This window comes from Solanum stenotomum, unplaced genomic scaffold, assembly GCF_019186545.1.
Source record: "Solanum stenotomum isolate F172 unplaced genomic scaffold, ASM1918654v1 scaffold4562, whole genome shotgun sequence".
NCBI lineage: Eukaryota > Viridiplantae > Streptophyta > Magnoliopsida > Solanales > Solanaceae > Solanum > Solanum stenotomum.
Window position 1 is genome coordinate 17,693 of NW_026035283.1, and position 14,155 is coordinate 31,847.

Consider the following 14,155-nt stretch of genomic DNA (forward strand, 5'->3'; position numbering starts at 1 on the left):
GGGGGGGGGGGGGGGGGGGGGGGGGGGCTCTTTCCAACCCTTTTAACAATTAATAGGAGTGTTTCTATATTTAAACTCTCCTATTTTTCTTTCCATCACCGATGAGGGACAAATGTCTTTTCAATAAAGCATAAGAGGACTTTTCAAGTTCTCAACTTTTCAAGTTCCCAACTTTTTCAAGTTCCTCTTTCATCTTCCCTCCATTTCCCATTAACTCTTGCTACATACCCAACATGGTGTTCATGTAAAGTGAAATTAAATGTTGATTTGTATTTCTTGTACTTCCGTCAAGTCTTTTTCTAGATTCTTTGCACTGTTTTTCCTTGAGCTGAGGGTCTATCGGAAACCATCTATAACTCTGAGTTAAGGTTAAGTTTGCTAACGCTCTACCGTCCCAAACCCCATATTGTTGTTTTATAGAATGAGATACCAAATGATGAAACAATCAATGTTGATGCGAGACTATTTATTCGATTTTCTAGTGTGACTCTACAATAAATAATAGAAAAGCTTACCAATGTATTACTACTTTCAAGTAAATGAACATATTCAAATGATACTTCTAGAAAATTATAATGCCTTAAAGAGTAAACCTCTTGAATCTTCTACATGTATTGGCATATAAGAAGTGTGATGGAGAAGATACTTTAATCCCAAACATTAGTTGCGTTATTGTTAATCAACTCTTGGGAATGATGATAAGACCGAAAGAATGAGTCTTTACTAAATTCGGGTTTATGTTATCATCACAGAGGAACCAAAACCTCAAACAGCTTTTGCCAAAATATAAATCGTTGAATGTGGTTAAAGATACCATCAATTCTCTTCCACATGTTTTCTTGTTGGAGGTATAATACAGTTCCAACTTTATTAACATGATTTCTTGATATCTAACTGAAGTTTTTTGCTTTTTCAGTCTGCCCTGATATACAAATCATTTATGCCCTTAAATGTGTTGCATTGTCGTTAATCAATATGAGAGATTTCTCTATAAAGATCAGTGTATTGTAATTTTATGGGTCTAAAAATTATCTGACAAAGGACTTGAGGTAACAACCGTTTGTATCATCTTTGGCTTGAATGGGCAATCGAAGAAATCCGAGCTGTTTCTCTTCATGAAAATAAACTATTAATAATATAGGGCTTCTACATGTTAACTTGAGAGTATGGTAAGCATATACAACTTTTGGATTTATACAATTAGGGATTAAATTATATAAATTTTGAACGTGATCCTCGTAAATATAGTTATATCTTAGTGGCAAAAAATGTTTTTTTCAAACTATAGCTATGATAAATCATTAACTAGTATATGTTTGCTTAATCAGGTAATTTGTTCATTAATCTATATATAAATATAAAGCTGAATATAGAAAAGGTGATGTGACACATTTCTATGGACAACATTTGTATTTTTCTTTTTTCAATTTTTTTTGATATTTTTTCTGATTTCTTATTGCATATTTTGGTTAATTTATGTTATTAATTAAAGGATAACTCCTAAACCTCATAAAGCTCAATTAAGCATGTCAACCAAATGCAGTAAAAGTCCAATTAAAACTTACAGCCCACGTTGCAGTATCCCTTCATTTCTGATTTTAAGTTGTTTACGGTAATAATTCAATTAGGCATAATTAATTACTACACTTAATACTCATTTATTTATAATTACTCAAATCCGTTAGTTTTTTTTAATGTTATGTTACTAATTCTTTGAGTACTATAAATACTAAAGAAAGTCATATGGCAAAACAGTCTTCCTTTTTCATTCCATGGTTTTCTTCTAAATTTTCATTATTATCTATTATTGATTTGCTCTTTTTTTCAAAAAATAAATGTTCGTTCTTTTTATTTTTTTTATTTTTTTCCACAATTATTAGTTTTATATAGTGTGTTGGTGCAAAAAATAATATGTTAGGAAATAAAGTAGACTAGCATATGGCATTTTTTTTAGCAATTTATCAAATTTTGTTATTTTTATTATTTATTGCAGGCTTGTACATAATTATAATTTGAACTTAAACGTAATAGATTTATTTTTTGTGGGGTAAATAACCAGCTTATCCTTTCTAGAAACAATAATACTAATTTCATATTGAATTTTGGAAATTTTTACACGTGTGAAGAATGCGTTATCATCATCAATATACCAATTTTTATTACTTTTTATTTATTTATTGTAAAGTTGTACATAGTTATAATGTCAATTGAAATGCAACAATTTTATATTTTCCAAGATAAATGCCTTATTATAATTTTAGAAATAATTATATTATTTTCATATTGAATTTTGGTTATTCTTTCATTATAGTTATTAAATAAAAGCATTAGTGTGATTTTGTAGATTCTCCCAAAACAAATCACATCTTTAGAAACTTCCACAATTATTAGTTTTATATTAGTGTGTTGGTGCAAAAATTTATATGTTAGGAAATAAAGTAAACTAGCATATGGCATTTTTTTTTTAGCAATTTATCAAATTTTGTTATTTTTATTATTTATTGCAGGCTTGTACATAATTATAATTTGAACTTAAACGTAATAGATTTATTTTTTGTGGGGTAAATAACCAGCTATACATTCTAGAAACAATAATACTAATTTCATATTGAATTTTGGAAATTCTTACAAGTGTGAAGAATGCGTTATCATCAGCGATATACCAAATTTTATTACTTTTTTTATTTATTGTAAAGTTGTACATAGTTATAATGTCAATTGAAATGCAACAATTTTATATTTTCTAAGCTAAATGCCTTATTATAATTTTAGAAATAATTATATTATTTTCATATTGAATTTTGGTTATTCTTTCATTATATTTATTAAATAAAAGCATTAGTGTGATTTTGTAGATTCTCCCAAAACAAATCACATCTTTAGAAACCGTGAATATTTCTTTCATTTCAAATTTTTTTAAAAAAAAATAAACAAAATAAAAAATAAAAAATAATAAATAAATAAAAATAAATATATATAAATGTTAGGCAAAAGAAGAGTGATGTGACACTTTTTTTCATTAGAAATTAATTATTTTTTCCTCTTTTTTTCTTTTCTTATTTATTTGTTTTAGAGATCATATTCATCTTCATAACTTCTTCTATTAATTAACTAATAATTTATATAATTCACATTAAATTACCTTAATTACAATAAACCTACCAACAAGATTATATTAATAAATTAATTTTTTTTCCACAAGAGTCAAACCACGTACAAACCAAACTTCTTCCCACAAGTTGGCTCACGTTTGTACAATAACTCCTAAAGCAAAATTATAAAGTTGTTCCTTAGCGCCAATCCAAGAAAGACATTTAATTTCAATGTTTTTTAGTGTGCATAATTTTTTAAAAATTAATCATTAATTTTTTACTTAATTTTGTTTATAATAATTACTTTTTGGGGTTCTATTTAGAATATATATATTTTTTTGATTGATCTCCTTTGCGTTTATTGTTTTACCTAGCTAAATAATTTTTTTCTTCGTTTAGATAGGTGTTATTGGAGATGTGATGAACTATATCAAAGAATAAAAACGTCAAAACAAAATGTCTATAAAAATGAGTTGAAAAGATATTTTATTTTCATTATTTTGCATATTTTGAAGGTTTAATTTTAGTTTAAAAGACAATATCCATAAATTTATATACTATTTCTTAATATTATATGCAAAAAAAATTAATTTATTAAATTTTAGTTGTTTTAATTTACTTTTATTTTATAACTCCTAAAACTTTCTTGATCAAAAGTTTTTTTAAAAAGAACATCTAAATTCATTATTGAATGCTAATATGTTGACTTTTCCATCAACATGTTAATTGGTAATTAGGGTGATTTATATTTTAGATTTTTTTTTGTACATCTTAAAATCATATTAGATCATTTATAAATGATTCAATCATCATATTATTTCTATCATATTTATGACATTACACGAAACGAGAGTATTATCTCTTAGGCTTGCATTATCAAGTTTTGACGTTTTCTTTTCTCTTCCATTACTTTTTTTTAGTTAAGTTAATATTATGAATTAATTTAAATGAATTACTTTAATGTCTCACACATATTCATTCGGTCAAATATATATATATATATATATATAAATGATCATGAAAAAAATCGTGAAAAAATGTTTCATTATAATTACGTTTCTTTATAAAATTTGAATAACTAATATTTATTTATATTTTATACTGTTTTAGGATTGCGCGAAGCACGGCCAAGTGCACTAATTTTAAATAATTTAAAATGTAATCAATAAATATTCGCTATGTATTTTTTAAAAAAAACATCTAACATTATTTAACCCAAAAATAATGTTGGATTTTTGTAACATTTCGAGTGGTATTTTTGTTCGTTTGCCATTTAGAAAATCTAACTCATCAAAATCATAAATCGAGGGTGGTTGCTTCAGAGAAGCTAAAAATTATTAAGGAGCTGTTTGTTTGTAATTTGGAAAAGAGTAAAAAAGGATATGAAGGGCGGGGAGGAATCAAGCATGAGCAGTAATAGTAATACTAACAACAATGGCAAAAGCGAAGTGAAGAAGATGACGAAACCCCCTTTCAGGCCGGCCAAAGATGACCCAAAGCCACTTCTTCAAGACCCAGTAAGCATTCCCTTCTCCATTTCATTCAACAACTACTCTGCCAACTTCCTTCTCAATTAATCATCTTTTCCTTGTTTATTTCTGTGTGTAGATACTGAGATCAGACCCAATTGAGACTGAGGAAGCTCTCCTCCGCTTGCCTCCTTTTCCTATTTCTAAACCCAAATCTCAAACCCAGTGATTTTTTTATTTCTTTGTATCTTTTTATTAATTTTGTATCTGATATGACCCAATTTATTTGGGCAAAAATTGTGTTTCTGTGTAATTTGAGTGTTCTGCAAAACCTTTTATAAACCCTTTTTACCCAACCATATATTCTCTGCACAAAATATTAGTAGTTGCGCCCCGGTAGCTTCTTGTCCTTTGATTTCTCTGACTATTTGTTGATTCTTTGTACCTTGGTTATTGTATTGTTTTGTTATTATCTGATTTTTCTTATACTTGCGTTACTTTTTGTTGGGCTGCTTTGCAATGTGTTTCCTTGAGCTTCTATTGGAATAAGTCTCAAATATTGCTCCGGTAGTTTCTTGTCATTCAATTTTCCGACTTTTGTTGATTCTTGTACCTCGATTATCATATTGTTTTGTTAATATCTATTGTTTTTGTTATTATCTGATTTTTCTTGTATTTTCTTTCTTCTTTTTCTGGACCGCTTTACACTGTTTTTTCTTGAGCCGATGATGTATCGAAAACTGTCTCTACCTTTGAGGTAGGGATAGGTTTGTATACACTTTACCCTCCCATACCCCATGTTGTATGCTATTGTATAGAATGAGATACCAAATGATGAATCAATCAGCTTTGAAGTCAGACCTATTTGTTCGATTCTTTAGCATGACTCTACCACAAATAATACGAGCTTACTAACGTATTAGTTTCAAGTAAATGGGCACGTTCAAATGATACTTCTTTTAGCATGTGATTATGTTTATTACCAAATAATTATGGGACATTCTTCTATGTGAAAGTTGTTTCTGCATAGTTAATGTCTCCATCTGTGAAGTTTTATGGCGAATGACTTTTGAGCTTTAAGCTGGCATAGTGGTCTAATTCTTGTTTTAAGAGTTAAACGATTTTCTACAGCTGAGAAATAGATTGATCTTTGTAATCTACTGTATGTATTTTTTGCAGCACCTCCTTGGCACTTTGTTAGTGAAATTAATTTTGCATTACCTAAAACAAAAAGAAATGCGTGGAGACAAATTTTTGTTAGAATGTACTGTGACTAAGTTGCTGTATTTTGTCTTCCTAACTTCTTTGCGCCTTTGAGGAGTCGATGGAGAATGATGGAAACTGAGTTCAATAAGATTGACTTTAGTAAGTGATAGCTATCTATTATCTGCCTCCTTTCTGTCCTTTAGCATTTCCATGGTTTGTGGTTCCATGATAGGTTGGTATTGAACGATTTTCTCAAGTTCTACTCGATGATAAGGTTGTTAGCTTCTTTATTACTTTCTCTTAGTTGAAAAATGTGAACCTTTGCTCTCCTTTTGACACTCTAGTCACTGAGTCTTTACTATATTCGGGTTTATGTTTTCATCACAGAGGAACCAAAACCTCAAACAGCTTTTTATCAAAATATATATTGTTGATTGTGGTTAAAGGTAACATCAAATTTCTTCCACATGTTTTCTTGTTGGGGATACTATAATACAGTTCCAACTTTATTAACAAGATTTCTTGATATCTAACTGAAGTTTTTTGCTTTTTTAGTCTGCCCTGATATACAGATCATTTATGCCCTTAAATGCATTGCATTGTTGTTAATCTTTTGTGTGTGCATTCCGTAAACCAATATGAGATATTTATATCCCAGAGATGCAGTTCTTCTCTATAATGATCAGTGTATTGTAATTTTATGGGTCTAAAAATTATTTGGCAAAGGACATGAGGTAACAACCGTTTGTATCATCTTTGGCTTGAAGTGGCAATAGAAGAAATCCGAGTTGTTTCTCTTCATAAAAATAAACTATTAATAATATATTAACCTGAAAGTATGATAACTCGTGCCTGTAGTTTCATGTCTGTATAATAACATACATGAACTTTCTCTTCTTGTTTTATTGTAAATAGATAAGCCTTTTCTTTCTATAAATTGCCAAGTTTTCGATTCAGAATCTGGAAAAGAACCATTGCTTAATTGAAATTTGAAAAACAAATAGAGTTTTAAGCGTAAGACGTTTCAACTTTAGCATCAATAACTGGTGAATTGATTAGTAGTGGTCTCTCATAAAGGAAGTTCGGGTTCCTTTGTTTTGGATGAAGCAAGAAAGTTCTGCTTCTTTGAATATGTTCATAAACAACAGTATCGAGCTTGTGTGGTTATTTCTATCTTCTCAATTATAATTTTCTCTTCGAATTTGAGTGGCGATTCGTGGCTCAAATGTTTAGATCAAGTCATGAAGTGTTTTTTTGTTGTTGGGATTGGAATGTTGGTACTTTCTTTATCCTTTTGTTTTAGTTCTGATTGATGATAATACCAATTGAACTCCAAACTTTGTTGGATTGTAATGCTAGTTTGGTAGCTCAATATATGAGTTTTTAGTTACTCTTGATATTCAACGTAACAGATTGTGGCATTGCATTGAAGGTTCACAGTTCAAAACGTTAATTATTTTTGATAGGATTGGAACATCTGTGCTACTTAAAGCCAATTGGTTTAAGTTCTGTTCATGATAAAACACTTGTTCTTTAGGAGTGTATTCGGTACGAAACGAAAAATGAGTGTCTTATTTATTTTCTTTCTTGTGTTCGGTACATAAACAAAAAAATTATCTTGAAAGCATTTAGACAAATGTATGAAGAGGAGTCTTGATATAACTGGTAAAGTTTCTGCCATGTAACTAGGAGGTCACAAATTTGAGCCATGGAAATAGCCTTATGTAGAAATGCAGGGTAAAATTACGTAAGATAGACCCTTGTGGTTCAACACGTCCTTGGACCCTACATATAGCACCCTATATATAGCAAGAGTTTAGTGCATTAGGCTACCTTTTTTCACTATGAGAGGTGGCGTAGGGATGAGGTGTGGGGTGGTGAGGATGGGGACTATGGGGTGAGGTAAATATGAGATATTATATGTATGTAGGTCGACTTTTGGCAACCAAAACTTCTAAGTGGGAATAAGATTGAACTATAAACAACCATAAGGCTTTGATATAATGATTAGAGCACATCATGTGACATGTGATTTAGTCACATTATCGCGTCATACTAGTCGCTATAGATAAATGCCAAGTATGTAAGTGGTGATGACTAGAGGTAAGAACTCATTATTCATCCGAGTTTCGAACCCTGCTTCACTGACACCCAAAGTTTCTATGTTGTAAAAAACAAGAAGATTGAAGCCTATACAACTTGGACTTAATTTAGTTGTGGTTTGAACGTCAACATGATGAAACCTGTGGCAAGAGATAGCACTGATAGCAACTATGCAGTAAGTTAAGCAATGCCCAAAGCCTAGGCCCAAAATTTTAGTACTTGTTGAAATATAGAGCTGCATGAGATGTTTACAAAGCTCTACAACAGTTTTGGTACAAAACTGAAATCCTTCCAAATCACAAAGGAAAATATATCTTAGACAATCTAACAATTTCCCCCCATCAAATGAATTGAAAGAGGGTACATCAGTTTCAGTTTCTTGGAGAAAACCATCTAAAAAACATAACAAGAACGATGGCGGAAGCTGTGAATGATTTCATAATAGTAACTTCCATGATCCATGTTAGAATGCGGTGAAGAAATTGAAGTCATGGTGACTGTAAGAAAGCTGCTTCAACCATGAATCTGCAGCATTTTGAAGATCACATAGTTTTTCATAGTCCTTATGTGTATGAGTGTTTTTCCATACATCATTTTGCATCTTGTATGCAGCTAAACCGAAAGGACTAAGACGAATTCCACTTTCACCCTTCCTTTCTCCATTGGGTTTCTCTTCTGCAACATCTGAAAACACAAGACAAATCACTCAGACAAGTAGCTGGAACTAAAGATAGCTAGTTATATGTTTAATTTCACAAGTTCATTCCTACCAACAGATAGCGAGTGTAGGTTCAACTGACTAAAATACATACCTTGGAAAGTTAATGACAATGTATGGTAGGTAAGAAAGCTTGCAGAAACATTTTTAGTAATTCCTTTCATTGGAACATGGTAGTTTGGATACCTAATAATGATGTAAAGAAAATAACTTGAATAATTTCAGAGCCGGTGTGCGGCCCCGCAGCTAGAGCCTTCTTCGAGTGACCTTAACAGTGTTATTGACTTTGCCACGTGGCCATGTAGTTGATGTCCACTTCACATGGCGGATTGCATAGAACCCGTAGTGCCCATTAAAATGGGCATAATTTTTAGCAGATAACTTGGATTGATGAATGATTGAAGGCGTTGAAACAAAGGCTTCATGACCTTTCATTTTCTTGGTATTAAGCCACAAAATCTTAATACTCAAGGAGTCCCTTATGACCTTAATTCACATCCAAATATCTTTTCATAGTAAGAAATTGTCTTCAATACCTATCCAGCATTAGAAATCATCGAGTTTGGAGCCTTTACTCACTTAAAGAATGACTTGGGTCATAGTTTTAAAATTTGGGGCATTGCAGTGAATTATCCTAATATGTAATCAATTAACAAGTCCTTTCTTTATTACTCATGATCTTATGCTTATATTTTAACTCAAAAATTGAATATTCAACTATATTTATACATTTTATTTGATTAAAAGTATTTCATATTATACTAGTTTATTTTCGGAATTTTAGGTAGTAAAGGATGAACATGAGTCTGAGTTCGAATTTGAGAAATAGAGAAATTAAAGGATATATTATCATCATCATTGTTGTCTACCTTAACTTCATTCTTTTCTTTTGTACCATAAGTTTCTTGTTGTTCTAAATATTTCATATGATGTGCACCAATACTCATATCTCCTATTTCACTATAGGTGGTGTTGCAGGAATATGAAAATACTTTCAATTATTAATACTTATTTTTTAAAATCAAAGCAAACCTTAAAGGCCATATTTAATTTATAAAATAAAAGCTAAAAGTGTTTGGGGGGGAAGACCAAGAAGTATATCAACATCACAGAGTACAAGAGCCCCACAAGGACCAAACTAAAATAAGAAACAAACAAACAAAATCAGACAAAGCCTAGAAACTCTTTAACTTGAACTTGCCTTCATCTAGTGATGTCGATGCCTCCGTAACACAAGAAAAATAAAAATACAATGTTATCTTTTTTATCGTACAATTAAAGTATATGAAGAACTCTTGAAGAATGGAGTGCTCGAACAGGAACATGTACGGATCGAAGAACGGAAGGGAAAGTGGACTGATGCTCCTGGCTCAACCCTGGCACGCCGCGCCAATCCTCCATTTACTGGGGCTGGTTTGTAGTGCACTGCAGGCACAAGGCACTAGCCCTCCTGGGCATCAGGGCCGTGCCACCCTAGCGAATTCCCAAAATGTTCCAACAAAATTTTCTTCTAGATTTTTGGGCCTAATTCACCTAGAATCGATTGATTTCTTCCAAACCCCCTTAGATTCATTAACCCAACACAAGTAAACGAAAATCCACTCAAAATCCCTCAAGAACAACATTCATTCGCAAGATCCTCACCTCAAGAACTCAATAAAACCCCATTATCAAAGAATGAAGCACCAAACCTCAAAGAACTCAATCAAGAACTCAATATACTCAATTTCATGGATGAATTCGAAATTGGAAACTCATGATTGGCGTGAGGGTGAACAAAACCCATCACTATGAAAACTTACATACCTCAAAAGAACTTAGTTCTTGGCAATTTCCCGAAATCTTGAAGAATTTCTTGAAAACTTCCTCTTTTCTCCTCTTGAACTTTGCCCTAGTTTCTTGAACACTTTAGACTTGAGTGAAAAATGATTTTAATCAGCTTTGACCCCCTAATTGGGTGAACAAAACGTGTAGTCCTATTGGGGGTAAGGAAAAGACTAAGATACCCCTTCTTAATTCGGATGAATTTCCTTAACTAGATGAGTTGTACTCAAACGAGCACATCTCCCTCATCCAAACTCGGAATTTAGGAAACTCGGCGTCATTGGAAAGAGGACTCAATGAACTTCAATTTGATATCTCATGGGCCACCTAACTCATCCTGTTTTGAAATATATGTTCGTTTGAAGTTGGCCCAAAACTTACAATTTAAGAATATCTTGCACTAATCTCAAATTGGCTATTTCTAATTTAGTTCTTTCTAAAATTAGCCCTTTCTAAGACGGAGGTGTTACAATATCTACCCCTTGGGAACATTCGTCTTCGAATGAGATCACTCTAAATAGATCTGAGGGTGGCAACATCTAACACCCAACTCAAACACCCAACATGCAACTTAACACAACTTATCATATCTATTAAAAGAGTGTTTTACAACAATCAGTACCTAGGTCTGGAATTACTCCGAAAGCAAAGAGATGTGGGTACCTCTCCTTCATATCCTCCTCATCCTCCCACGTAGCTTTGACTTGACGTATCGGGGTGTTTCATCCAATATTAAGCGTCCACGGTCGTTCAATAGTAATATAACCCAACCAAGGGTTGGGTTCGGTCCCATAGGGAGCAGTTTGTAATTGAGAAACAATAGAAAAGTAAAAACGTGTTCAAGTTAATTATAGCTATAGATATTAACAAGTAAAAACATGATAAATTAAAAAAGGCGACACAAGTGTCAATTATCAAAGTGGGTTTTGTAAGCAATTATCAACTAAAGAGACAACTAAAGCAAAAATACAAATATGGAGACGAGATTCTTGGGATGTGGTAGGAATATGGGCTAAAATGCACAACTGGGTAAATTCTATTTATAGTAACTCGCTGCAAATTGGTAACTAGGCTAGACTTTAGTGCGAGTAAATTTTCTCTCGAACAATTTATCGCGAAGCAAATCGGGTTCTCTCTAACACCGATAAGTGGCAATGAAGCACATCCTTCGCCTTAGTCCATTCACTCTTTCGAGCTGAATGTGTGGGAGATGGTTTAGGATTCACTCTCTCGAGCTGAACCCACGACAATCGAATAGCCACCGACTATTATTTCAGTAGTTTTGGTTTTACAACCTCTCTCTCGAGCAGGTCAAAAACACGAAGATAAAATTGTATTTGCAATTACAACCCCATTTAATTCAAACACAACTACTGAACGAAATAACCTCTAAACAACGAATAAACAATCAATTAGCAATACCCAGTAGTAAATTCAACCCATATTCACAAAATCACACCCCAAGAATTGGAGTTTTAGCTAGACATAATAAAGAGATAGAAATCAATTCCGATAAGTGTTTCCATCAAATGGATACGATAAATATTGTCTTTAAACACGTCAAGGATGAAGAATCTTCAATACCCACTTTCAAATGCTTAGAAAATGGAAATCTTCAACTCTTCAAAGCTAAGGAAAATAGTCTCCCAAAAACTAAGTTCTAAAAACTGAACATTCTAAAAACTCAGTTCTGAAATGTAAAACTTAAAAATTGCATACTAAACTAAAAATTCAAAAAAGTATTTATAGGTGTCAAAAATTATGCTGGGAAGGATCACTCGGCGCAGTTAATCGGGATCGGCGATCCATTCGGCGATTTACCCTTTGGCCTATTTCATCGCCTTTCTACATTGTCCTTCAACAACTTCAAGCTCTGTAACTTTGGGCGATATAGCACTGCCTCACGGAACCGTTTGGCGACTCACCGACTACTCCTTTCTATCGCCTATTTGATTTTGTCCTTCAGGGCTTGGCATACTGGAACATTGGGCGAGCCTAAGGCCATTCGACGACTGGCCCAATGGTTTAGGCAATCCTCAGGCCTTCTTTTCTTCGTTCTTTCGGCTGTCTTGTTCCTTTTTGCTCCATAGTGTCCATGCTTGGTCCCTAAGTTCAAATACCTGAAATTCAAGTATTTACATTAGTTATTGAGACAAAATATGCGTTGAGGTCACTAAATCCATTAAAATAAATCCCTAAATGAGTCTAAATCGTGGACTCATCAACACCCCCAACTTAAACTTTTACTTGTCCTTAAGTAAAACTCAAGTTCAGCAGTTCAAAAAGGATGTCTCAAACAGTGCTACAGAAGACTCAACCGTGAATGCACACAAAAAGTCTCAACTTACTCATGCAAGGATCAATTGTGCACTCAAAGTTTCAAGTTGTGACTCACCATTATCAAAGAATCTCAAGCTCACTTTACTTGCTTCAAATGCAAGTTCAAGCTCAACAAAGGAAATCAAATGCCCTCACACAAATAATGATTCCATGTTCACACACAATGGTTTAACAATTTAAAGTTCCGGAATCAAGATCAATACTTACACTCACAAAGATAAACACAATGCATGATTTCACCCATAGGCTTGCCCTTATTTTCCAATCGACTTTTGCTTCAGCTTATTCAAGATCAAAAAGGTCTTTTTCAAGGCTTGTAATGAGGCTGAGTGTAATGGTATAGTCATTTAGGCTTATAGGCTGAAAATCCTCATGAAATGTGATGTGAACGACACCTTCTTTCCTTCTCTTTATCAATTTCATTCAAGCTCAAAAGTCACCTCTTATTCATCTTCCATGAGTCATTGGAAACCCCATTTTCTTTGTATTTCCACAACTTTATTTCACCACTTTTTCTTTCTTTCTTTCTTTTTCAATCTTTTCTTCTTTTTATTTTATTTTATATGAAGGGGTTCCATTTTTCTCAAAACATGGGCACAAGGGACTTCTTTGCATTTACTTGATTTGCCTTCTATTTTCACCACACCCTTAACTTAGGCTTTTGGCCTAAGTTGGCTATTCAAACAAACCACAAATCATGAAGTTATGGGTAATAGATCAATAAAAGGTAGCAATGTTATCAAGTTTCTTCCAAGAAAAGGTTAAGGTTCAAAGGGTGCTCAAAAGAGGTTCACACACTCACAAGGTAGGCCACAAAAGAGGTATATGTCAAATTGGTTCACTCTTTAAAGTTGCCTAAGATCATCTCAAGAAATTGCATCACTTAGTCAATCGGACCAACGGGGCAAATTCTAGGTGTCATCACACATGGTTCACGGTAAGCTCATCACACAAGGCATTGACACCAAAGTCAAACGAGACTCCACACTTTTGCAAGTGTGCAATGTTCATCACAAGAGACTCGATTCGATAATTGGCTAGTCACAACGAGATGCAAAGAGTTAATATATTGTCTATGCAACTTCAATTGACCTCGTCGTAGCCGCGCATTCATTTATGTTTGATTATGAACACTATTCAAGTCATCGGTATTAATCGAAACAAATACAGAAATTTGCAAGAGAACAACCACAATCAACACATACAAGAGGTGGCCAATTTTTTTCGAAAGAGTCAAAAGTCATTGGCAATTAAAACAAGGAGCCACAAGCTCAAACCTTCGACAAAAAGCAGTGTATAACACAATTTTAAGCTCAAAGCCCAATATATTGGCAAAAATAGAATTACGAAAATTACACAAAAGGTGAGCCTCAACCCACCACCAATAAAAATATTTGTCCTCA

General features: G+C 32.8%; 1 protein-coding gene across 2 annotated transcripts in view; it reads left to right on the forward strand.

Moving 5' to 3' along the window:
- Positions 1-4,904, forward strand: part of LOC125852724 (uncharacterized) — an 18,031-nt gene extending 13,127 nt beyond the window's left edge. Inside the window, exons 1-2 of one of the 2 annotated variants that reach the window (XM_049532426.1) lie at positions 4,471-4,609; positions 4,701-4,904. In XM_049532426.1, the coding sequence (XP_049388383.1) occupies positions 4,475-4,609; positions 4,701-4,790 (225 nt within the window). In that variant the 5' untranslated portion in view covers positions 4,471-4,474 and the 3' untranslated portion in view covers positions 4,791-4,904. Of the gene's footprint in view, positions 1-4,470; positions 4,610-4,700 lie in introns of those variants that run through there. The other variant, XR_007445051.1, reaches the window with a different exon arrangement.
- Positions 4,905-14,155: the final 9,251 nt, after the last annotated feature.